This window comes from Lepisosteus platostomus, chromosome 6 (genome assembly GCF_059453375.1).
Source record: "Lepisosteus platostomus isolate fLepPlt1 chromosome 6, fLepPlt1.hap1, whole genome shotgun sequence".
NCBI lineage: Eukaryota > Metazoa > Chordata > Actinopteri > Semionotiformes > Lepisosteidae > Lepisosteus > Lepisosteus platostomus.
The window spans coordinates 57,411,535-57,439,239 of NC_142616.1; the positions used below are offsets into that span (position 1 = coordinate 57,411,535).

Below are 27,705 nucleotides of genomic sequence, written 5' to 3' on the forward strand. Positions count from 1 at the left end.
GCTCATTCATACCTATATTCATTCGGTGCTAATAAGCGCTACATTAATAAAATAATTGAAGAAAGAATTAACTAATTAATGAAGGAATTCCAAAGCATTCGAAAAGCAAGCATTAGTTGTGCAGACAACTGTACAGTACATAACTGAAAAATGTGTGATCATTTACCTTGGGGAATGGCTGCTTCTTCTGATGTCAACAACAGTGAGGGAAATGGCAGTGTACAGTAGCTATGGTTATTTTGTAGATTATACTTGTCCCAGAATGAGAAAGAATCACTGTGTGTGAAGAAGAAGCCTGTTTCTCCTATACCATCTGTGAGCATCTACTCACAGGCAAGTTCAGCAGTTTCCCGGAGTGACTAACACTCCCTTGTCATGCTGAAGATAAGCAGAGCAATCTACTGACTTCTCTAGTACAGTACTCCGTTGTGTTGAGGATTTATGATAGTTTGAGGGGAAAGGGGTTGGGAGTGGGTAGGGGTGAAGATGTTTAGAAATCTCTGTCACCATTAATGGCAAAACAAATTAACCTTAAAAAGCTATTTATTTTCATTCTTGGTTATTGGCACTTCATAAATTGTGTGGGATGAAAAAAAAGATCCATGGATATCTCTCCCTTTCACAAAAAAAATGTATTTAATGATTAGAGCCAAGAAAAGCTGATAAAATACCACACTTAAAACTGTTCCTGCAAATTAGAGGGACATCTGGCCCCCGATATCAATCTAATTGTTTTCACTCCTGGCCCTGTTGTGATCAGTTTGGGCAGGAGATATTGACCAGATGGATATCTTATGCTTGTGCAGAAAAATTTGAAAACTAAACCAATTGATATGGTGGAGATGTTTATTTCACCTGTCGTTTTATAAGTAGTATGTCCATGGTATAGTATTGTTACAGCTAGAGGTCTAAGATTCATGGCTTGAAATATCTCCTCTTTGTCAGTCTGAAAGTGATCTCAGTCTGTCAGGATCTGCATCTACACTTGAGCAAGTGACAACTGCAAATGACCCACTCTTCAGATGGAGACACATACAGTACAGTAGCCACAGTATTTTACACTAAAATGAAAAGAAAGCAATAGGTTTAAACAAATGAGGGTGACACAGAGGAACTAGAACAAGATGATATATTATGAGATCTAAAATGAAAAAAAAATCAGTATTTTTGGTATATAAGGAACAGATGCAGAGACACAAATACAAACTTTCACACCTTCAGTATTGTAGAAACCAAGAGATTCGATGCTGAGGTGTCCGAGTAACATACAGATCCTGCTAGCAGACTCCATCAAGTATGAACACTAGGACACATGGACATTGCTTTTTAGGTTTGCTAGTGTTTGTCTTCTGGAAGCAAGGAACACAAGAAATTCCCCTGAGGACAGCCTAAGCCTCTTTCATTCATCACATGCATTAAGTAAATGATCCAGGAGCAAAAATAAATAGAGGACCCTGGGAAAGAGCATTAGATACATGCTTACTAATGCACTCCAGCAAAGCCAGAAGCAGTTTCAATGCCCGCTGAAATACACAGCAGGCTCCCGCATCTTACTGAAGTCAATATCTCACAGGCCCATTGTTGGAGTCTGTGCTGCGCTGCTATCGTCAATCACAGCTGGCACTGCTTTTCGATTCGGAAGTCCTGTAGACAATCACAGTATGTGGCAGAATCTATTAATAGAAGCTATAGTGTGCCACAGTACATTTTACCACTAAAACCTTGCGTCACCATCCAAGCATAACTCTGAAATGAGATTGCAGTTGACAGGTAACTCAATGAGTGTGTTCAAAGGTTTAACTTCATCCAAGCTTCTCCTGCATAATTTTAAATACTCGCTAACTTCTGCATTTCATTTCCATATTAGGAAAGCAATTTGGGCTACTAAGACATCAGGTTTTCCTGAGTATTTCAAATTTTTGGCATTGCAAAACAACAATGTGTACAGGCACTGCATTAAATATGTACATTCTTCAACAACTCAAGATTGTGAGATGACTGTTTTGTGGAAAAAAAGAAGAGTCTAAGTAGAAAACACTAAATAGTCAGAAATACTGTAAATGAGGCTCCAATTACAAAGCCCTTTCTGTTTTAAACAATATAAGGATGTCTGAAAATTATACCCACACAAGAGCTCATTTACTGGACAGCCCCGTAACCTAACAATCTTGATATAACAGTTCACAGGCAAACCAAACGCACTTACAACATTCACAGGTTCTATCTTATCAGTTGTATTAGGTGGGACAAAAGGCAAAAGGCAAAAAAACACCACTCAGTTTAAATAGTTACCTAATCTAGTATTATAGAAAATACTGATACAGCTCTTTACACAGACTTTGTAGAAAAGATTAAGATTTGCTTTCTAAAATAATCCACCCGTGCTCTTTCTAACTGCTTTATCCAATACAGGAGCCTATTCCTACAAGCAATGAGCACAAGGCAGGATACAGCTGCCTGGACAAGACACTAGTCCATCACAGAACACACATATGACATGGATACAGTATGTACACATTCAGACTAGGACCAGTTCTCCCAGAAGCCAGTTAACCTACCAGTGGACAGTGGAGGAAACCAGAGAACTTACAGTAACATGGGCTGAACATACAAACGTCATGCAGATATAATAGCAGCCCAGAAATTGTACCCCAACCACTGTGAGGCAGAAATGCTAATCACTGCACCACTGTATCGCCCCTATAAAGAGATCATCTCCTATGCATACAGTATACTGTATATACTGTATATAGTATACATCTATATTTATTTTGCACAGGCAAGATATTACTTTAGCTCCCACTCGAAAGAAAGAGAGGAGGGAGAAGAAACTACCCTCATGACACTTTTCTGCAGTAAATTTAGCATTAACAGTAAAACCTTGATTTTCACAAGTTCTGCATTCAAGTTTTTGCCTATTCACACGTAAGTATCAATGGACACATTACCCATATTCACAGACCAAAATCGCCTGTTTGCTGTCTGAGCAGTGGGAGTGTAATTTTGGGCCCCCACCCACAATTATAAGCACAAAAGTGCCTTATTTATGACAGCAATTAAAACAAGATATAAAACGTAAAGAAAATGCAATCTACAAAGAATGAAAAAAAAATGAACACGGAATACAGTAAGTTACAATACCATTACAGAAATCTAATTTTAAGTTTCCAGTATTCCTTTTCATTAAAGGGGACCTGCAGTCACAATTTCTCAGACTGGTTACTTAAATCTCTATAACGAAATAAATTCATTGACTGTATTGAAAAAAAATTACACATTTCAAATTGTGAAATTTATGAAAGTACTGTAAGTTGCCATGCTGTCGCAAACCCCTGGTCTTGCCAGGGGTGAGAGTGTGAGTCAGTATAAATTGCGTTATGGAGCAGCCCTTCCTGCTCACTAGTCACTGTAATGACTAATGTAATGTGATGTGCTAGCGAATTCACAGGTTATGCCGCAGACATTTCACCGCAGAAATATTCCAACGTAATTTGCATGAAGAGTAAAGAAGTAGTATTTGTCGGCAGAACTGTCTCGAAGTTGAGAGCAATATTTATATTCACCAGCCTGCTTCTTTACAATGTAATGGGGCTGCTTCACATCACTGGAAGTTTTATTTCCTTGTTCAGAATTGCAGAATATGGTGCTGTGCAGACCAGGAAATGGTTTATTTTGTGAAGTAAATTGGAGGTTTTACAAGTTACTGTGTACAGTTTACTGTCATTGTGGTTTGAAATGCATTCATCAATGCTGATTCTTTATAACGCTGAAATATAAAATGAACACTGCCATTTACCTTAAAAATACTGACTAATGAATACGATTTCATATTATTCTTATTTCAAAACACGATTCTGAAATAGTTAACTGTTATAACAAAAAAAATATTACTAGGGATTGCCGAAATGGAATGGAGACTTCAAAGTACGTTTTACTGTACATTTGGTCTTGTTTGCACTGTGCTTCGTCTGTGGATGGTCTACGATGACTAAAATGGTAACCGATGGTAAAAGCTCATAGTGTAACTCCTGTGGTAAATTTACCATGGCAACTTATCATATGGGTAAGGCAGACATCTTCATTCTCTTGTCTGAATCAGTTATAAAAGATAAAACATGTTTTCACTTCAGACATGCTTGTGAGCTTATTCTGGCCCTTCTCTGGATCAATGACTTGCACTAGATGAGTGTCAGTGTGCTACAAGCCTGCTGTAAATTGATTCTGAGTAAAGGCACTGCAGCCAGAGTCATGGGTGTTAGTCTGTCAGATAACAGCACACTAATACCACATTTTGATTTGGCCCGGGGAAGTGTAACGGTTGGATGACTCTGAAAACAACCTGAATACAGAAATGACTGGTTTTGTTCCCAAGAATATAAACTAGGAAATTCCATCTGTTGAAACGGGATTACTACTTAGTGTTGTTCTGTTTCCATCATTTATATATTAAGACAAATCTTTCTCTATACAAGAGGAACATACAGGCATTGCCCTTATTAGGTTTCTCACCCTTGTGAAACTCACATGTACTTTAATGTTCGGCATGACCTAATGTCCTGTCAAAGCCAACAATCGCTTTCTATTAAAATTATCACAACATGATTCCAATGAGACATAAAGAATTTGGGTTTTGTTCATCCAAAGCAGTAGGGAATGCACATTTCCTGTGATTCAGCACCATCTGAATGTGGATTCGAAAGACAGAGGAAAAGGATACATGAGGAACTGAGGTCAGCCAACTATAATTATAATAGTCTATCAAGAGAGACATGCCTAAGAAATGGGAATTGAAAAGAAACCTAACTCAGATTAGGTTGATTCAAGATTGAGATTGTTTCACTTTCTCTCTAAACTCCTAATTCCCCACAGCTGGTCTTTACCAGATGATAAAACATTTACAGGGAGATTTTTCCATACAGACAGACCTACCTTAAAGCTGCACTCTGTAAATTCTTTAAAATAGCTGTACAAGTACTTAAAGCCTTGGAAATGAGCCACAACAGACAGAAAAAATGGGAACAGAATAAATCATTTTTCGCCCTAGATAATCTGCTTATTCCACTGGGAGCTCCAGTCTGGTTGACATACTCTGTTTTTTCATACTATAATTATAAATAGCGACTGCATCTGTGGAACATATCAGTGTCTGAGTATTAGCAATGACTGAAAGATGTGAATGTAAGTAATGACTGAAAGCTGTTTATTTGCAAAAATAAGTATTCTCCCTAAAGCTTATTTTTTTTGTTTATTTTAAATGACAAACTCCTTGTTTTTTTAGAAACAAAAAAATCTTTAAAGTTAATTTACTATTTTGATTTTTCCAAAGGTTTTTTTTCCACTTTTCAAAGGATTTGGGGGCTTGCTTTGAATAATAAATGATGCTGGCTTTGAAAATTTAAAACCTTTAATGTTTTTTTTATCTGTTATAATACGTATATGAAAACAAAAAAAAAAACAAAGGACATGTTATTCAGATCAATGTTGCTTAGTTGAGATCAAGTGAGTCATTATCAATATCAATGTGAATCTGTAAATCTGCTATCCCAGAACAAGGGCCTTCAAGATTAACTTAAAGGGATATTTGGATATTTGCAAGATATTTGGCAAAATTGTGCAAATAGCCTGACATCATGAGTGAATATATAATCAATTCATATAGATAGAATTTATGGCCTTGAAAAGTTAGAAAATAAAGTAATAAAAAATTAAACATTACACTGTGCTTAATGGAGTAAGTACTGTTTTCTCATATTTTTAAATGTAACTAATGGTAATACACTGGTGACAGCATAAATATATTGTAACACAACACGTTCTTCCAAAATTAATGTTTCTGTACAAAAAGCTTTAACTATGCTAAATGTTTTTGGTAGTTCTGGATTTTAAATGACATTGTTTAGTAAAGCAGAATAGAGCATTATCGATTTGCATTAATAAAGTATTTATACAAGAATAATCTATTAATTTAAAAAATATATATACCATTAACATTTAATGGCAAAAGGCATTTTAGAATATTTGTGCTACAGAATAACTAGGATGATAAGAATGAAATTTGCAATGACAGATCACCTGCAAGGGAACCAGATAAAAAAAGTAATGCCTGAATGATAAAGTGTGTTCATTTGAAGAATACTGTATATGTGGCTGATTTTGAATGGGGTGAAAAACATGATTCGGAAATAAAACAATTCTCCGCAATATTCTTGAAGAGCAGCTCATACTGTACAATAATTTTTCTTAGATTTTAGTTTTGTCTGAAGCTCTGTTTGTCCTGAGATGTGTTCTGCATTACGAAGAGGACTTGATTTCTAATATTACGGACCATGTTATATACAGTACATTACTGTCAAAAACATATTTTCTAATCTGAATGTTAAACAGAGATCTGATTGGTGTTACAGTACGTTGGCTAAAGATCTTAAATGTCCAAGGACTGTCCAGCCATAAACCTATTAAAGACATCAGTACATATATCTCAGGGTCTTAATTCTTTTTGCATATTTGTCATACATCAAATATTTATGATGTATCATATCACGGAGATGTGCTTATGTAGCATAGAGAACCTGAGCTGTTAAATGTCACTTCCAAACTCCAACAGAGTATGCCTTCCATTGTCAAGAGGTGGCACAATGTCAGCTGTGGCTCTGAAAATCCATTTTCCATGTATTTTTCAAGACAAGTTATTAATACTTTATTTGGCTGGTGCTTTTACCCCAAAAACGTATATTTGTTTCCATTTTTACAGCTAGGCTATTTTTTACAGCAATCTGAGAGAAGCACTTTGCTCAAGGGTTCTAACAGCATTGCTCAAACTATAATTTGAAGTGACAGCCTTCCAGTTATGAACCCAAAGCCTTACCCACTAACTTAGGCTGCTGTCCACATGTTCAGATGGACGTGAAAAGCTGATTTGCATTGCATTTGCGAGTTCTTCAAAACTGAAGCACGCAATACATGGAGGATATGGGATATGTAAAATGACAGATTCATAATTCATCAACAAAATTCATAGTTTTGTTTTCATGGGATTACAGCAATAATACCAACAGCATGTCACCTCTGTAAATGGAAGAGTCATGGAAACAATAACAGAGAATCTTGTAAAATTCATCTAAGTGGAACTACTGCAAGGTAGCAATTAAATAAGGAAAGTGCAGATCATTTTAACTTCTACTTTAAGCACCAGTCCACCAGGCGCACTTAAATGTAGACTGTATGCTTCAAAGGATTCCATTAGCCTGTAATTAACTGTCCCAGCAGCATATGGTGCAACACTGCAACAACAGAGTTTTTTCATTCTTTAAGCAATCAACAGCTTAAGTTCTAAAAAAGTTAGGAAGGAACCAATTAAATTAAATAACTTAATTGGACAATCATGTAATTCCAAGAACAAATAGGAAAAAAAACAAACTAAAAGAAACACTAGCTCGCACAGGAACAGAGTGGAGGAATACCCATAGTGTCCTCTTTATTCTTCAAAACATTTTGTTTGCAAACGAGTCAGTGGATCCACCGGAAACTAGAATCTTGCGTTTATTAATTCTGGAATTTCCATCAACCCCAAAGACTTGCTGGCTGTTACCCTTGGACTTTTCCTCATTATGAAAGTGGCAGGCAACGTCCAGAAAAGTCATTAATAAGATGAAGAACATCTGAAAGGGTTAATTACCTGCCAGTAGCAACAATTTTACATAGACACAGACAGCCATTGCCATAGTAACATGTTAAAAATCCTGTTAGATCTTGGTTCCCTGTAACAACACTCAAATTAAATAGTTTACGGAAGCTGTTTTTCAGTGTGTAAAATCACAAAAGAAGGATTGCATCCATTTGTAGCTTGAGCAATTGGTGTACGAGCAATAGTTCATTGTAAAGAGGAATGACTAGAACCATGAAATAAATTGTGCATTTGCTCCATAAAATCCCTAGCAAAGCAAATATACTGTAGAGAAAATATTTCTTTCTACATCCCTGCCAAAACAGTTCAGTAAGTAGCAAAGGCAACAAGGCAACTGCCCAAAAACATTGCAGAATTGCTAATAGAAATTTGATTCTCTCAAAACATAACTCTGGACAAAAGAAACACCCTCGGTCTATTCATTGAGAACAATGGAGAAGAGGAACTTCTGAAAATTATTCATACAATTCCCATCCATACCAGAGTGTACAAAACCTCTAATATGCATTATTAATATCTCTTTTGTTTAATTTGCTATTTAAGGGTGGTATCGTGAAGTTTAGTGATACTGCTTCACAGCTTTTGAGTTTCGAAGTAGATTCTGGGGTGCACGTTCTCCAAGTTTCTTACCACATCTCAAAGACCTTCTGATAATTAGATTATGCTATCCAAAATGGCCCATTCCATGAGAACAGGAATAATCCTTCCGATCTCGAGTAGCTCTGCTATAAAGATGACACTACTGTTGTTGTGCAAAGATTAAGAACATAAGAAAGGTTACAGATAAGAGGAGGCCATTTTGTCCCTCCTATTGTCCGTGTTAAGTGCATAGCTACCACTTGCACCCTCTAATTTGTTTTAATATTCTTTTTTTATTATTCAAAGCCCATTAGGTCGGCCTTGAGATTGACTTTTTTGAGGATTTTGAGGATTTTTACTGCTCAAATCAAGATTTAAGTTGGACTTTGTTTCCAATGAACTAAAATGAAATGTCCATTCTTAAATATTGAACAAAAAAATGGGTCCATTTTGATCATGAAAATATGAAGGCAATGAAGCATGATCCTCTTGAGACTTGACATTATATGTCCAGCAGCAATACAACCACATTAAAGACAGCTAGCCCAGCTAATACAAGGGGTATAATGTAAATGAAGGTGTTAATGGGAGATTTGCTCTCTGCTAAATTTGTGCTAGGTACAACAATATGTATACAGTTAAAGTACTGTACCACTAAGAACCATCAGTACTCTGATGAAACACATTACATCAGTTGTTTTATGCATTTGGTGACAAACCTTAATCAGTCAGTAACTACATTAGACACCTGATGAAATCATGTAAAGGAGACCCACAAAAAAGGTGACATTATCCAAAATAGCTATAGCAGTCTCTTTTCTGTCGTGTGAATATGTTCCCTCTGCTTAATCACCTGTATGTGCCCTGAATGGTGCAGAAGTCCAACCTTCCAGAAACGCATTTGGTCGTCTCTGATTCATGTGTTGGTTGGTGCTTTGCCTCAGTAATTTCTCTGTTAGGTTGACTCCGTTTTTTGTTGCGTCCCCTTTTCTCGGATATGAGAACAAGGACGTGTCATTTTCTTGTCTTTAAATGGAAAAGCTTTTAAAGACAAGCAAAGAAGAGACATGCATATAACTATTAGAACAGTGCCAACTCAGTTTAACTGCATCTCAAGCATACCTCTCACATATTCCCATTCCTCAAGTGAGCTGCTAATGTATTAGAAGCCACATCCTCAATCAAAGGTATCAGTCATCTCTAATGTGCCAGAAGAGGCATAATTTAACAGCCATGGTGTTAATGTTAAATCGACGTCCTTTTACTCTCTAGTATAATTTTATGGCTGGATCAGAGCCAGAATACAGAATGCCTAGCCATAGATATTGAAAGTAGGATAAAGGGCTCTGATTGAACAGCAGGGAAGAGGGGGTAGTGAATTCTATAATATATGCTTTCACATCCTTAGATGCATTTTTTTATATCCAGCATAAAACCATGAACTCGGCATGGGTGAGATACCCTGCTCATCTGTGATTTTGATAGTAAAGTCCAAGGTAGTAAACAGTCCCCTTAACCATGCCAGACTAATGGACTGCTTGAGTCCAGCTAAGGCAGAGATTAAATCGAAACTTTTACCACCCACCAGTTGGCAACTTCAAAACTTTATCCACCCAGTGCAAAGCTGCCATCAAGTACTAGGCTTGGGGTTTGAGATTTGCTATGATTTCTATGATTCTATGATACTGTTATAGACCTACAGCACAGAGAGTACAAATCACAAAGTACAGTATTCAGCTACAAGCACATATCTTGTAGAACCAATTGACTATGAATGCAAACAGAAATACATTGAATAGAGACAGTAAATGATAACGTGGTACCAAAAGAGTAAACACTTTACAAAAGCAAACAATCCCACTAAACTAAATCCCACTAAAGATCTCTGCAGAATTCCAACTGTTTTCATTTAGTCTACATAAACAAATATATTAGCCCCAGCCTAAGCACTGCAACCCAAATACTCCAGAAGCTGCCAACACAATGCAGAGATTAAAAACAAACTGCTCACTTCACGTCTGATTGCCGCCTTGAGACTCCTAAAACGGAAAGTTATGTGTCACACTCAGGTGCCCACTGACAGAACAATGATTGCTTAGTGGACGACGTGCCTTTTACCCTTCCCAGAATCCTCTAATTACCCCTAACAGTGTTGATAAAGCTCCAGTCCCCATTGGCAACAACAAGCAATTTGTCATCATGAGAGGAGAGGAAAAATCAATAGTAGCCCAGTAAATACTGCCGAAAATAACATTGTCATCACTTTTGCCATAAATCATTCTGAGCACTGCAACTACACAGATACTGTACATACAAAGGGGCTAAGTAAGTCTGCTTCAGGAAGGAAATACCAAAAAAGCTACAAAAATACTTCTGATTTTGACTTGGGGGGTTAAAGCAAAATACTCCACCATTCTGCACTAGTGCTGATTTGCTCCCAAGAGAGACAGAACCTGAGATTTCAAGTTCTGCAGGAAGTTCTGACATCTCTGTCACAATCATTTAGAGACTAATCTTCAGCAGATAATCTCTTGTAACTGCAGCGGTCATCTTTGATATGGAGGAAAATCATTCATGGGACTGTTAAAACAGAGGGGCTAACACTTCTTGTCACTCAGTCTTATGCAAAAGTAGTAACACATTGACACATCGTGCAAAGATCACCTGGTCTGTGTGATTATAGCCCATTCTTGGCACAGACTCTGTATGATCAAGCCCTGGGATCACAATTGCATGCACACTGGATGCACTCTCTGAGGTAGAGTGTGATTGGAGTCACTCAGCTCAAGGTCAGACATGATGCTCTAAAAGAAATCGTAGCCCAGGCTACAATATCTAAAGAGGGCTGCATTGCTATGAAAGATGGTGCCCTGTGTGAATCTGCCAATACATATACCGCTCAGTCCTTATTTTGGACGCTGCTCAAAAACTATTTTGGTTCTCAAGTCAAATTTGCATGCTTGAGAAAACATATTAAACATAGCCTTCAGTATCACAGAACAATTTTAAGATTGTGATTGTATTGTAACAATTTTCATTTTAACCAGAAACAGAATAGTGTATGTGTGCAAATGAAATTGGTCAACACAACCATGATTCCTTCAATCACTTAATCTCAACAAGAATTTTGGTTATGTAAGGGGACATATTAAGATAAAAAATGAAAAAACAAACCAGCAGCAAAGCAAAAATAACAATGATAATGCTGTTCTGTTAATGAAATAACATTTTTGGTAATGCTTCTTTTTTTTTTCTTTCTCATTCTCTGCTTTCTACACCATGGACATTCACAAAATGTAACTCTTCTACATTTTTCTCGAACAAACCTCCAGTACGCTCTCTTGCACCTTTTCCCATTTCATTACTATAGCTCCCAGTAGGAAGTATCCAAGGTTGCCACAGCCCGTCAATCAGTTTGTTTGCCTGTTGAGTCAGACTGAACCCTTCCCAGACATCACTTCAGCTTCCTTTGCTACCTTCCAGCGGGGTTCCAGACACACAGATGGGACACAACTCCAGACCTAACTGCTTCCATTTCCTCATTGCCCTTAGGGACTGGACACTTGGGATTTTAATTGCTTTAAACTAATAATTAATAAATGGCAGTCATACTATTGCATAACAAAGACCATATTGCTGCACACAAATACAAAAATTGAAAATAAAAATATGATTAGATGCATATTTCATAGATGCATATCATCATTTGTACTGTACTGCCAATGTATTTGCAAAATCATACACAGGCAAGGAAAGACAGAGTATCTGATATTCTTACGTACTGCTTTACAGGTTGAACTTATAACGTTCGATAAAGGGAGAATCATGCTATTATACGAGAATTAAAGGATAATTGAGATAGTTTTCTTTCTTTTTGATAAGACATACTGTAAGTAAGGCAATTAAAAAGCTTTCAAAACAGTTTTAGTTTAATAGTTCTCTTGAGGGAATTTTTTCATGCATTTTTGCATATATTTTTAGTCGGTGATATTTGTAGAAGATGTCTGCCACAAGCCCCAGTTTCTGACTTCAGGTAATCTGTTCTTGTGGGAGTCATGGCCAATATACAAGGTCAATAGAAGCCTGTCACGCACCGCCTACGCTAGGGTAGATGTGTGCAATGCACTGACTGCACTGGGTTGCTGGTTAAAACTGGCATGACGAACATTTCTTCTGGCAAAAAAACACCTGACAGGAGCAGGTACACATTTTACAGTGACCAGCTTAGTGGAAAAACTGCAATCAATTCACAGCCATCATGCGAAACCAACTTCCCAGGGCTCATTTCCAGCTTTATTGTGCTATCTTCATTGTGATGTTTTTTTTAATAAGTGTGAAACAAGAGCTACTCTTTCACACTTATTTAAAATAATAGTTCAGAATGTGTGACTAATGCCCTTTACTTATTTTAACTGTAATTAAACGCAAAATTGTAAAGCTTTGATATTTCCTTCAGATCTAAAACACACTCCATGAATGTTTCAGAAGTCCTAATACTGACAGTAGCTTACAACTAGATTTTTTCAGTCTAATCACATACGAGAAAGTAAAAAGAAACTGTTCATTGGAGAGTAAAATGACAGCTCAAATCTGTTAGTCTGAAAAAAGCACAGCCCTGTCATGCTGATATAGTGTGAACTGCTGAAGGACAGATTAATTAAATTTGTTGTTCGTATGCATTTTGTCTATATACTCCAGTCATTTATTTAATGTGTCAAAAATAATGCAAATGAAATTAAGTCATAATTTTGTCTGATAGCTCTTGAAATGTAAGTCACTTGACCCCTCGAAAAAACACAGAAAGGTATGCTTTTCTATGGTAAAATGAAAACATTGGTAACAAGTGAGAATATTATTTCAGTATTAACCCAAACACTGTGCCACCTCTAAGCATTAAACATTCACATTCTGCAACAAGACTTAATAAACTAAGTGTGTGCCAATTACAAGCTGACATTATCCTGCACTGTTGCATGAAGTGCTCAGTGACACACAATATTAACTTCTTTGGTAATAAGAGACATTTTTCGATCTATCAATGCCGAAATGCAGCTCAGGAACCTATAAGATTCAAAGACTTGAGGAAAAACTAACAAACAGCAGTAGTGGTGGTATTGAGACAGCAAACATCTTTGAATAAAATATGCCTGTTTTCGGCTCCAACACAATAACAGCTCCCCACACCAGAGATGAAGGGCTGAAGAGCTACATCACAGCAGCCAACATCAAACTGTACTAGTCAGGGTGGTGCAGTGCTTTAACGCATCCATGCTTTCAGGCATGCTGTGAATTGGCATTCATCTGGGGAGCTGCTGAGGCTGCAGTTTACAGACGCTGCATTTATTAAGACCACAACATGAACAGCTCCATGCCTGGAAAGAAAACGCAAGAAAAGCTTAGATAAAAAGTGTCTGCCATCACAAAGGACCCCTACCATTCCCCACGTGGTCTTTCAACTGGTTTCAGGGTGGAGGTTATTTGCATTGCATTAGCACGGGGACGCAGTGGTTAATGGTCCTGGGTTTGATTCGAGAGTGGGGTACTTTCTGTCTGTTGTTGTTGTTGGGTTTTCACTGCTTCCCACCTTCCAATGACACGCTGGATAAGACAACTGGCATCCTGACATTGTCCCTGTGCTAGCATGTGTGTGTGTGTTTGTGTGTGGTCCCATCTGCTTCCAGGATTGGCTCTAGGCTGCTACAACCCTCCTCACTATGAATAATTTTGTTTGTTGGAGAACATTTACAGTCCGCAATACGCTAAGGGATAATTATTATGGAAGACGCTGTCCTTACAGGACACACAATTTGGGTTATAAGATTTTTTAGTCCCTTCTTTGTAGTCGGCTTTAGTCTATTCATACAGTAACTTGCTGCGTGGTTGAATAATGCCAATAAAAATAAATAGCTCAGCACCTGTACTGCTACAGCTATAATTAAGGATAAAGACATTCCTTATTAATCCATCCAACCATCTATTTTCTAACTGCTTCATCAGAGACAGAGCTGGAGCCTATCCTGGAAAGCAACGGGCACATGGCAGGATACACCCTGGATGGGATGCCAGTCCATCTCATGGCACACACAGGCGTGCACACACACGCACACCAATGAACCAATGAAGCCAATGAACCACCTAGTACTGTATGTCTCTGAACTGTGGGAGGGAAATGGAACACCCACGCAAACACACGGAGAACATAGTGTACAACCTTCATGCAGATAGCACCCCAGGAATTGAACCAAGGACCCCAGCAATACGAGGCAGTAGTGCTAACCACTCCACCACTATGCTGTTCTTCCTTGAGTAACGGGGTTAAAAAATTCCTAATTTAGAAGCTGTGTAGCACCCTTCATGTAGCCTTATTCCACACCAGAGGTAACTTTGTGCCTAAGTGTCACAGCTTCTTCAATTAGGATACCTCTGGTAACTGTGAAAAGAAATTGCATACACCACTCTCCTTGCAGGTATATCAAGTGTCTTAACCATCCCTTAAAGCTGTTTGTTTAAGGCCCTAGTAGTCCACTGTGAGGATGCCACCGCAACTCTGCCTTAGAGAAAGAATATTAGCATTATTCATATCCATAGCACCATTAAAAGCTTAACTGCATATTATCCCACAAGGCGACTTCTGTCTCATTGTTCATTGAAGCTGGTACAGAGTTTATCCTTTAAATGCATTGTCATCAGAGGCCCTTCTGCAAGAATCAATCGTTTATTCCTCTGGAAATCCAAGATTCCTGGCCCTTTTTCTAAACTAGCGATCCTGCACTATGCTAGAAATAAATGCAAGAAAAAAAGCAACCACAACAAATATGGACAGCTGTTTTACCTGTCCGTTCAGGTACAAGCCTCATCTGAAAGACTCAGGGTGTAAGAAATATGAAATTCCCCATTGAGTGAGATAAAGAGTACAACTGCAGAGCCAGTGAGTTATTGCTAATCTCAGATGATAAAGCTGTGAAAACAACAACAGCATAATTCTTTTAGCCCTTTTCTTCAAGCGAGTGTGTTTTCCCCAGGTTATTCATTCTACTACAGATTAATATCTAGGAAACTTCCAACAGAAGCCAGGAAAGGTTTATGTGAAATCTGGCATTGTATATACAGTATATTTTTTAAAAGATACAGAATTTACTGTATAGCAATTTCCATTATTGTCTTCAGTCCCTGTGGTAAGTCCTTCAGAAGAAAAACAGAAAAAAAGACTTTTTTAGACTAGAGTAATTGTCACCCTAATTATCACAGACATCAGGTGATATTTTACCACACTTACTGTAGATATCAGGCAATAATAGATGTTCTCTTGGGGAGAAAAAATCTAAATTTTAAATACTCTACATGCTGGAAGAGAAGAGTTGTGGAGAGTCACATTAGGTACCAGCTACCTTCCATTAAAGTAATTTTTTTAGCTATGTGTGTGAAGCATTTATAATTTAATAGCCTGTCTTTTTCCACACTAAGACTAAGGAAAGAAAACTGAATTTTAAGAAAAGAAAGACAAGGTTAGCAATAATGTGGCAAATCTCCACAACATTAAACTGAGAATTCTGATTTCTTTTAATTAACACTTTTAGTGAACCACAGTTTAAGGGCTATACACTGTAACCAGATTCTGGGAACTTTACCAATACTGTATGTAGAATATCAAAGGGAATATTCCAGTTTCTAGTTGAGATTCAAGCAAACAAACACCAAAAGATGAAAAGCCTTTATCTGGCTATCTCAGTTTCAGAAAAGGGTACAGTCTTACAAAAAACAAAACTTCAAGACCTATAGTATATAAGCCTGATGGCTTGAGGATACAAATGGAAAACAGAGATAGAAATATTTACGCAGCTTGTTTACGGAGTCATAGGCATCTGGGACAAGCTCAATGCTCAACCATATTTAAGAAGTATCATGACGAAATGCATAGGTCAGTTAAAAATGGCTGAAGAGGCTCCTTTAATTTTTAACCTTTATAACTTTGCAACAGTGACACAGGGAATTATTCCACATATTACTGTGAAGGAGCAGCAAATAAAATAAAAAAAGCACAACCTAAATTAATGTATTCCCATTTATCTGTGATCAGAAAATTATGGATTAGATGAGGTGGACTCATTTGGACTAAGCAAAATCTAAGTATTTTCTCCTTCCTGGCTGATATGTTATTTTAGCCTCTGGCTGACAATGAAAGGAGTCAAGAGAAGTGCAAACTATTTCAGCCTCCGCCACACTAAAAATGTCTTTGTTGTGCTTCTGGGTCATTCCCCACACACCTGTTGCCAGGCAACAGAAATGCTCTCTCAATCAGGTGGAATACGGGTGTCTATTTGAGGGAACGTGCTGGTCTGCATCTGTATAATCTATTCAAGAGCTCAAGGGCAGCATTCTGACTGGCAATGCACTGTTTGGAATGTGTGTACAGACTTAGACATGATGAGGACCTATGCCAAAAACATTTAAAATTTCAATTCAGTTTTATTTTTTCATTCTATAAACAGTTTCAGCCGAGACGTACAATGTTATCTGAATGTTATGACAGACATAACCTTTGTTGCTGCTGCAACAGAATAGTTTTGAGGATAAGCTAGTGTATTTGTGTAGCTGTAGAGAAAAAAACGTTTTGATTTCATCATAATACAGAGCAATTTATAACAGTTCACAGAAATAAAATAATGTATATTGGAATCAGATTGGAAATGGCCTGTAGCAACATCAACCATGTTCACACTCTTCTTATCTGCTGAGGTAAGGGTATTTCTGTTAAAAACTAGGGAAACATCACTGTGTTCCTTTTATTTTGCAGCAAATGTGTACGGGAAACAACAGCCTTTATTACATTTTTAAAAACTCTCAATGCAGAATACCCAAGATGCCCATTGACAAGGTTATTGTTTACATGCACATACTGTGCAGTTTATGTCGTATTGTAAGAAATGCCAGCAGTGTCAGTTTAAACAGATACTTCCATTCCTCAAATAAAGAACATCTCAATATAATGAATTATCGAGAAGGCTTATTTAGCTAACTACTGTATAGTCTGTGCCCTGCTTTTATATGCCTGAAAGAATGTCTTGTTAAATGTTAAATTTGTTGGTTTTGCTTAAACTGCTGTATGCCTTGCCGGAAAACATCCAAAGAAAGAGTTTCCAGGAGGAAGAGTTTTGCTGGGGAGAAGCAATTAGTTCTACACTAAGTGGTAAAGAAGACTACGGTGGTATGGCCATGTAATGAGAAGAGATCAAGACCTAATAAAAGAGGTAGCAGGACAGAATATTGAGGGAAAGAGGCCAAGCGGAAAACCTAGAACAAGATGGCTTGACTCAGTGAAAGAAGATGCCGACAAGGCGGAAATTGTAGATGCCTGGAGAGACAGGATGCGCTGGTGGAGGCTAGTTGGCGAAGCAAAGGTCCGGCTTTGGTTCGAGACGCCAACCCACTGAGTAAGTAAGTACCAGAATGTAGGAGGAAACTGACGCACCCAGAGCTAACCTGTGTGAACATACAACCCCCACACAGATAGCGCCCCAGGTCCACAGCACTGTAAGGAGGCAATGCTACCCACTATGCCGCCCAATATTGTTGTTGATGTGGGTGTTGTAAAACTTTAATTACTTATTACTTTATAAGGGTATCTCGCCACTGAGCTCACTTTCTCTACTACCAATAGCAAAACTTCTAAAATCCCAAACTGGGTGTGAGCAGCAGTAGGAACTGGTGAAGGGAGTGGATGTCTGGAGTGGTATGAGCAACGAGATTCTCCAGGGACTCAGAGCCTGGGCGTTAGTGAAGTCCTGTGACATGAAGAACAGAACATGAATATTAAACCATGCTGTTAAATGTCAGAAGGTTCCTGAAGGGATACGATAAGCTTTAAGCAGAATAAGGATTCCATCCTCTTACTTCATACTGTTCTCCGCAGCACCATGACTTCCGTACATCACACACTAACCTCATTAGTTTCAGCAGATTTTTTTAAAAAAATCCAGTCACCAAGGGCCAATTCCAGCTGAATCATAGCATTTTAATAAAACTGAAATAGGTCAGCCTGAGATTTGCATTTCTAACATCAATTAAACGGTCTCGGGAACAAATTCTGCATCAAAGGTTTAAACACCGTGCTGTTCATTATGAATGTTTTTTTTAAAAGGTCTGTGCAGCAGCCTGCCACCTAAATCAAGCAGATCAGATGATGGTAATAACATTGCCTAACAATTTTTTATTACTTTCCAAGATCAAAGGAAATAGGTGTCTTCCTGCCCATGCTATAGTCATTTAACAAAAGGTGTTGACAACAAATTACCTGCATGCACTTGGTTTATATTCATCGATTGTAAAAAAGCCTCAAACACTTCTTCTGCATTTTTAAAACAAGATTTCACACCGCGTTTTCTCCCTGAAAACTTGTAAAGATGTACAGATATGCATTTGCAATCCTTTTCCCCTTTGACCACGAACTCAATTTGTGGCTGGTTTCTTCAGATTTCCCTTTACCCCTGACAGTTTGTGTTGCTTTATATCTGTACAAAACACTTGATGCTGCCAAACACCTTCAGGTATTAATGTTACCACCTGCATCTTTCATAGTGGCCTGCACACACTTTTATCAGAAATCTTCTGATGGCTTTCTCCACCCCTCCACCATTCCACATTAGTTAAACAGACACTTGTACAGTGAGCTGGCCAAATGACTCTGCAGAAACACAAGGTTTCTGGGGGAATATTTAGGCAGAAGTTAATTCTTGCTTTTTCATTATGCTCAATTAATTACGAGCTTTAGTCTTGCAACAAATCCCTCCTCTTAGTTTTGTTCCCATTGTTTGCAAGGATGCCTGAGAACCATATTCTTATTAAACTACAACAATATACCTGAACATTTTTTAAATACAAGCAGCCTCCTCTTTATTCAATTTCAAATCTACAAAAAAGAAAATGTAGTACGACCTAAAACTGTAGTAGATGAAGCAGACACACAGAAAAGAAGTACTTGCTTATGGAATTTATGAATAATTTACAACACTACATTTTACAGTACCAGGTGCCATACTGTAGATACTATGCTGCAATGCTGTTTTTTTTCACTAGTTCCCTATACAACAGAAATCCGATAAAAGCCAAAAATATTAATAGTGCACTTCAGAAACAATATATATACATAATGTATACCACTGAAATCCCAAGTTTAAAAAAATGATTCTAAGTAGCATTCTATAAGTGCAGCTTTATAAAAATACAGGTAGTTTCAACATAAGCTACAGCTATGAAATGCAGTCCTTATTAAGCTAATCTACTGTACTTTATATCTTCAACTATAATATAACAATCCAACCAACTTGGCTAAATATAATGCCTTCTGAACCTTGAAAGGAATCTGGTTAATCATTGTGCTATGTTTATCTGAGGTCCTGTCTTTCCCTTTAAGGTAATGTGAGTGCAACAGGATGACAATGCATAGAGGGTAGACGTAAGAGTATTTGACAAGAAGCAAAATAAAGCTGATTTAAAAATAAACCGAGCACTTCCTCACTGTGTTGTTACTAACTGAACTAAAACACCTTATATACTGTACACGTTCAATTCACTTATGAAAAAAAATGCCATTCGGCAGGTGAGGGAAGATCAATATAACAGTTTTTTGTCGTCCTTGCATTGTTGTGACTGAAAATTGTCGCCATCTCCACTTTTAACAAAATCATTTCAACAGGAGCACTCGCACTTTTGAAAGAGATTGCCGATGTTCCCTTGCTTTGAAAACGCACGCAGGGCTTGCCTAACGAGACAAAGCAGTGTGCTGTGACTCCCTTGAGCTAAACTGGTAAACAAATAAAAATGGAATCGTAAAAAAACAAAACATCAGAAAAACGGGGTTGCTTTGCGACAATGACCTTTCTAAAGCATCAAGCGGTTTCTTTCTCTCCACCATCACAACTCCAAAACGACCGATTAACACAGAGAAAAATCAATTCCCACAATTAGCAGATGGGTTTTGATCTGAATCACGAAATCAATTTAGTTGAAAGCGTGCTAAGGAGCTCAAACACAGCAGCAAAGTTCAGCAAAAAAACAGTTCTCGCAAAACGATCTTCAACTTTCTTTCAATAAACTGCAGAAGTCCTGCACTCCTCAGCTAGTTTTTGTTCAGGAGACTATAGTGTTATTCCCTGAGCACCCCTCAGCCAGACAGCACTTGGGAACCTATTGATTTCTTCATTTTTGTGGTTGCAAGCAAAGCAATACTGTAACACATTCCATAGATTAACCCCTTAAATCTGGTGTGGGACGCTGGGACGCATGGATGAAAAAATGAACCCGTCCCCCCTAGATTTCTTACCTTTCTCCACCGACGTGATGCCCATGGATGGCTGGCCAAGATTGGCCTTCTTCTCCCACTTGCCCTCGTCGACATTGTAGGCCTCCACCGAGGACAGGGGGCTCTGCTCGGCGTCCATGCCCCCGATCACCAGCAGCCTCTTGCCCAGGGAGACGGCGGTGGCCCCTGCCCGGGCGGTGGGCAGGGCTGGCAGGGGAGCCCACGTCTGAGACGCCACATCCAGCACCTCCACCGTGTCCAGAGGCAGCCCTGTCTCGCTGCAGCCCCCCACCACATACAGCTGCCCCTCGTGGTATACCGGCGTGCAGTAGACCCGGCGGGTGGGCATCGGTGGGAACACTTCCCAGTACAGGGATTTGACACTGCTCACAGCCATCTCTGGCACCAGCAGCGCTCCTGGGAATGATGGCTACAGCCCATATTTTGTCATGGGATCATCAAGGAAAGCAGAGAATGGGGGAGGAGGTAAAAAAAACAAATGTGGCTTGGCGTCCTGCGCTCAGTTTGCAGAAAACGTGCGCTCAAACCAATCTGCTGCATTACCTCTTCCACTACTGCTTGGGAAATTGTTTTTCAGCCTCTGTGACAGGTGTGCATTCCTTTCTTTTTTTTTTCCGAAGGAGAACCAAGACACAAGAATGCAACCTCATGCGGGTTTCTGCTCATTAATTTGCTGGCAGCTCCCCCAGTCTGCCATGTATTTTCAGTTAAAAAGAAATATGAAAGGCAATGCGCTGAACCGATTCCGTGGGACACTACGAGGAAAAAGAGTAGCCATGTAAGTCCTGCAGTGCTTGCATTTCGTACATTCTCAGTCCGTTTATTTACAAGCCTGCTGGTTTAATGAGGATTACGATTCGATTTGAACTTGGAAATGAAAGGCCAAGTGACGATCAAAGTAGCCACTGCAAGGAAGCAGGATTAGCTGTGATCTTGAAAAAGAAAAGACCAGCAAACGTCAGACCAAATTATAAACATACCTTGCGTCCCCCACCGTAGTTGATCATATCACAAAACTTAAATTCTGAAGAAAAAACAATTCACAAATCTCCGCTGGAAAAACAAAGAACATGGGTTTTTCAAAGCTTGGCACTCCAGCAAAATGATAGAAGCCTCGTATTCATACTAATAAGGTCATAGTCAATTCCTTTGTTGACAAACAATACTCAAAGTCAAAGCCAGTGCTTTTCTGGCAAAATAACCTTTCCACATGGAAAAGTCCCAGTGGTAAGGGATGCTATGAGGCAAACTCTCTGAAACAGAAAATTAAATTCCAGGATCAGTGACATTTCCAGACATTTACAAAAGCAATGTTATCTTTTGTTGGGCAATTAACCTGCATGTGACTTGCTAGAACACTGGACTTCCACGGTTCCAATCAATATGGCTTAACCCTGTCAGTACGCTCTTTGAGCCTCTAAGTAGAACACCGCATAGCTTTGGGAAAATGGCAGTGAAGAGGCTGAAAACTAACACCCCATAGACACTTCAAGGCAAGGAATGAGTTATTAAGTGTCACCATGTTAGCAAAGAGAAATCCTCTTGAAAACAGACAGGACCTCAGAGATATTACATCCACACTCCAGATTCCCTTCAGAGTATCAGTCTGTTCAGTTCAGGTAGATTCCTCATACCACTCCAAAAGGAAGTTATTTTAATTGAGCAATCCGTTTCATACGCATCTTTGCAGCAGGGGGCTGGCAAGAAAGACCTGAGGCACTTTGTCAGCAGTGGGACATCAGAGTATTAAGTACTACACAGAGACAACGTTAGGGTCATAGTAATGGAATATTTTGGGGGGCATTAGCTCTAATAAGCCTTCAAAAGCAATGATTAGGAAAAACTATGATCAGTAAACTTTGCAGGATTTTATCCTTGCGTCAAACTGCGACGGTGTTTTTTTGTGTCTGTGCAGGCTGGATCAAGGCTTATCATCCATGTCAGCTTTACCCACAAGCTGAACAACAAACAGCAGGTGAAATCCAAGATCAAAATGTGACTGTAATTGGATTCTGAGGATTCCTGCCTTAGCAGAGGGTGATGGGTCCCAAAAACACAGCAGGCCTGACCCTGTAGTAGACCACAGAGAGACACTCAGGGAGTGTGCTGGACATGGTTGGATCCAAAACACAAGGAATGATGACTCTGGGACACAGAGAGGTGAACAGAAAGCAATGCCCTACACACAGAGAAATTCCTCTTGCCCAAGGCTGTTTCCAGATCCCCAGTCTTCAATCTTCAGCCAGAAGAAAACTGGAGAGATCAAGGAGCTGAGACTTTGACTAGCACCGTATTTAAGTTTGCTGGGTTCTGCCTGACTTTCTTGAAGGTTTCCTGCAGTTTGGTTCCACAGCGTACGACAGAATCCATGTAGCACAGTGATTGGAAGAGGGGTTTCTCATGTCTCATTTTTGCCAGGCATTTTCAGGCTGTCTTCACTGCTTGGGTTTCTAAAAAAAAAAGTGAAATACAAAAGGTAACATTCATAGCATGAGGAAGTGCAGTGTTTTTTCTTAAAAATGGCTGGAACATCTGAAGCATCAGGACATCTGACCGTATTTTATACAGGTAGCAACAGATATTCACTGAATCACAGAACTGGGAAGATTCTGTAGCTGTGGAACACTAATCACAAAATAAAAAAATAAAAAAAAAACATTTTGCCATGCCTGCCACGGTTAATCTTTGAAGCAAAACCACTTGTTTGCCTCTAAATCATTCAATACTATAAGACAGAGTGCTGCTCTGGAATTAAGACACAAAAAATGAAACCCTGATCTGTCAGATGCATCTGACAGAGAAACTGAACTCAGAAGTGTTGCACTACTGAGCTACAATGTAATAAGCAAGAAGAAAAAAATAAAGTTCACTCAAACTCTGTTGGCAAAATCTGCTTGGCTTGCAAATCTCTTCAAAAGGAGACACAGTTCTCCTTTGAAGAGGGCTGAATTTAAATCATGAAGCACAGTGTAAGACAAATGCAGATACTATGTCTTTGGCAATATCTTGAAAAATAATCAGAATCCTGACTTGATATATGCATTAAAATAGCCCTCAGTGGCATTCTACATAATATTAATTTACAACAGGGAACTTTAAAACATAAGGTAATTTAAGGATATCAAGAACACCTGCCTTAAATTCCAATCTCTCTCACGCAGCTCATTCCAATAATCTCGCCCACTATGCATCAGTACAGGTGGAGTTTCCCTGGAGCCTCCTTCAAACATTGGAAGAGATTCCGTGTTTACAGGTAATGTAGTTTGACTTATGTCAAGATGGCTTTTCATAACTCCTTCCTCCGTTTATTATGGTTGACTTCCGCTAGGCTCATTATATTATTCATAACATTAAGGACTAGTTTATATCAAATGCATTGTCCTGCTGTTTCACCATCTTTCTTTATTGTTCCAGGTCATGCTGCACTGCTATGAGTGCATGCTCACCAGAAATTCTAGCAGAAACAAAATTGTGAAAATATATCTTAAAGCTGTATGACTAGATGAATGTGGAGATCTTCAGAGGTCTTTGCACAGGCCTTTTCACCAATGTGCATCACAGCTTTACTTCCAACACATACTAATAAAGGCTAAAAATTGTGAAAACGAGTGTGATGTGAATTAAAATGAAAATGTCAATATAATCTAGTCAGAGCAGAAAACCGCAGAGCAGGAACCTCACCAAATCTGGACATCAGTGATTTGTTGATTGTTGAGTGATTTCCAGCTCCAGGAGCACACCTGCTAAATTAAACCTGTTTTTCTGAGGACCAGCTGAATTCGAAAATTATTCTACAATGAGGAGACAATAAAATGTAATCATAATCAAAGACTGAGATACTCCAAACAAAGTAAGAATCCTAGGCTATCTGTGGAGCCCCATGACAACTGTATTGAAACACTGCTGTGAGTTTAAATTTTTAAATTGTTCTTTTAACTATCGCCACTTTTCTTATTACAGGAATGAGACAATTACCCATGCTAAAGCTGTACATTAATATTCCAGAGCACTGCTTAAAGTGAATAACAATGAAATCAATTATCCCACAGACATGTTTACTCACTGGTCTTAGTCACTGATGCTTGGTTTATCCTTTCCCCCTCTCCTCTCTTCAAACACCATCCTGTCCCTCATCTACAAAGGCCAAAAAGGCACTCATCCAAAGACTTATTTATCAATAAGACTACATTAGCTAATTATAAAGTGTCATTCAATACGAAATTCTAAAGCCACTAATTTCCAGAATTCATCCAGGAGCAACAATGTGCTGCCCATTCTTGTTGTGCAGCACTGTGAGCTGCGATACATAAAAAAACAATGTTACCAGTTTCAAATGAGTTAAGTACTGTATTAAGTGAAAAACACGAATACATTATTAAAATAATTCAATAATGCAGGTTCTGTACGGCTCTACAATTACATTTCTAGACTAGATTTGCAGATAAATGAAGGGTTTCTGAAAATCCATAACACTTTTTTGGCATTCAGAAAATATACAGCTAATTCAGTAAGACTTATTTATAATAGACTCTTAAGGAAGGGAAATTATGTGCCAGGAAAGGAAAAGGTGACTGAACATTTTTGTAACTGCATACAGTTCAGTCTGTAAACCTACAGAAATCATATGCAGTATATACTGTACATAGTATTGATATGAGCAAAAAACAAGTCAAATATTCACATATTGTGTTTGCCTTTGAGCAAAACACAATGTACAAATTTTCCTGAAAACAGATGAAGGAAACAGGTGCTTAACCCAGATGTTCATTTTAATTCGACTTTACTCTAAATTGGTCTCTCTGTGCTGAGACTTAAAAACTTAAACTGTATGTCTTAAGGAGTCATAATACATCCATGGAGGATTTCTAGTGAATAATAACCTCAGAAGAAAGAATAAGATGGAATGTCATATGAATTATGCATTAGAGAGCATCACATAAATAAAATGATAAATAAGGAACATTAATAGCCTATTTCAGGTTTTGCGCTTCTAAAGCAGTGGATTATGCTGGTGTATGTATTGTATTACAATCAATCTAACAACCAGTTTCGAAATGTACTGGTTTGCTACAGTACCCCAAAAGGGGTTACTGGTGTTGCTACTGGAAAAAAAAAAGGAAAATCCTAAAACCTTGGAATTAGGTGACTGTTAGAAGCTTGGGTGTCCTACAAAAAAAGCCAGTCTGGTGCAAAATGAAGCTGAAAGCCACCCAGCAAAAAACAGGATATACTGTACTGTATAACTGCTGCATGCTGCTCATGCGCTGTTTCAATCTTGGCAAGAACAGTTTGCATTTTTCAGTGCTTTACTTCCAAAACTTGCTGAGCAAGCAAGGCAAAATACCCCCCGTGCAACTCTGCAGAAAAACAGAGCAAGCATTATTTGGTCTTTACGGAAAATAGAAAAACGATGGTCCTTTTCTGTCATTCTAGCTTTAACCCCCAAACAACCCACAAAAATGACTTTACAGACTTTGACAGTAGTGAAGAAGGAAAGTTGGTCATTTTTTTAAATACTCCTCATGCAAAACACTTCCAAAGATCTACAGGGGAGTCCTGGATTAAAAACAATCAAGGTATGGGGAGCAATGAAGTGGAAAAGAAGATAGTTTCATTCGATGGAATTATTAGTAAAAAAATGCCTTTGTTCTCTTAAATGAGAAAACAGCAGGATCTATGCTCCTTAGAGGTATTTTAAAGGAAAACTCTATTTATTTTCTGTTTTATGTCTCTGAAATATTTGTTCAAAAATATATCTCACCCAGGTGGGTGCTGTATGTTAGAGTGAATAAAATGGGCCCTTTTTAATATGTTTTAGGAATAGTAATGAGAGTATCATTATTATTATTATTATTATTAACAATAACAATGGGTGGCACAGTGTTTAGCATTGCTGCTTTGCAGTGCTGGGGTTCTGGGTTTCCACTGGGTGTTCCAGTTTCCTCCCACAGCCCAAAAAATATACTGGTAGTTTGATTGGCTTCTGGGAAAATCGGCCCTGATGTGAGCATGTGTTCCAGTGTGCCCTGTGATGCTCCGGCATTAAAAAAGCAGTAAGAAGATGGATGGATTATCATTTCAAAGTGGATGGTTAACAATCAGCGGTCCTTACTTTTTGATTTGCGTTTATGTCAGAAAAAGAGAGCTTAAAAGGTCTTGTTGCTACTTTGTTTAAAAACAGTACATCTTTTTTTATAATTCGGCTTCGACTTTTATTTTCAAACCATGTGTTGCTTTTTAGCAGGAATCATGTTAACAATTTATAATATATCTTACCTGACAACTACAGAGACAAGTTTGAAAAGGGTGCCCGTTTGCCTTAGGATCATATATCATGTAGAGATCTGGCAAACCAGGAATTTGATTTACACTACATGGTGCTGTGCCTTCGCTTCACATAAGGCAAAAGTGCTTATACATTGTGCAGATGAGATCAGCAGTTCTGTGGGACTACAGCCAACCACAATTCTTGTACAGCTGGGCTCATCACTAGAAGTGCAATCAACTGAGCACATTTGGGATATCCTTGACAGACTGCTTAGAAGCATCCCAAGGAAACAGCTTCTCAGGCCAGCCTCATACACAGTCTATATGCCAGGAATGGGCTGCAAGCCTGCAGACAGACATCACCGATCTTGTACGTGAGAGATATAAATTCACCGCTGCATGTGATGAAAAGGAAAGCATGAAATCCCTAAGTTATGATAATTTTGTGCACATTCCCACGATGGTCAGTGTTTGCTCAGAAAGCTTAGTGATATAGTTACCGCTGTTTCTGTATTGTGTTGAAAGGAAGTCGCAAACAATCACAGATTAATTAGTGTGGCCCTAACATCCAATTCCAGCAGCACAGAACTAGACTTGAGATTGTGTACTAAACTCATGTCCTGTGAGATTCAGGCATGCATTTGTGCTACTTACAGTCTGTTCATATATATTATGAATTACCAAAGGGTTTTGCTCATGTGTGTTTGAGCTGGAATGTGGATTGTTAACTTAAAGGAGAAAAGGTTGTGAACAGATACAGTTTTGTGGTACCTTTCTGGTCTGACATCTTGCAGAAGTCAGATGTTTGCACTCAGCTCATGTATTTGCTCTGATATACAGAACACCACACTTCCCA

At 38.5% G+C, this 27,705-nt stretch overlaps 1 protein-coding gene across 1 annotated transcript in view; it reads right to left on the reverse strand.

Moving 5' to 3' along the window:
* Positions 1 to 27,705, reverse strand: part of klhdc8b (kelch domain containing 8B) — a 100,575-nt gene that overhangs the window by 62,865 nt on the left and 10,005 nt on the right. The window contains exon 2 of the mRNA XM_088636555.1: positions 20,583 to 23,032. Coding sequence (XP_088492681.1) covers positions 20,583 to 20,958 — 376 coding nt within the window. The 5' untranslated portion in view covers positions 20,959 to 23,032. The remainder of the gene's footprint in view (positions 1 to 20,582; positions 23,033 to 27,705) is intronic.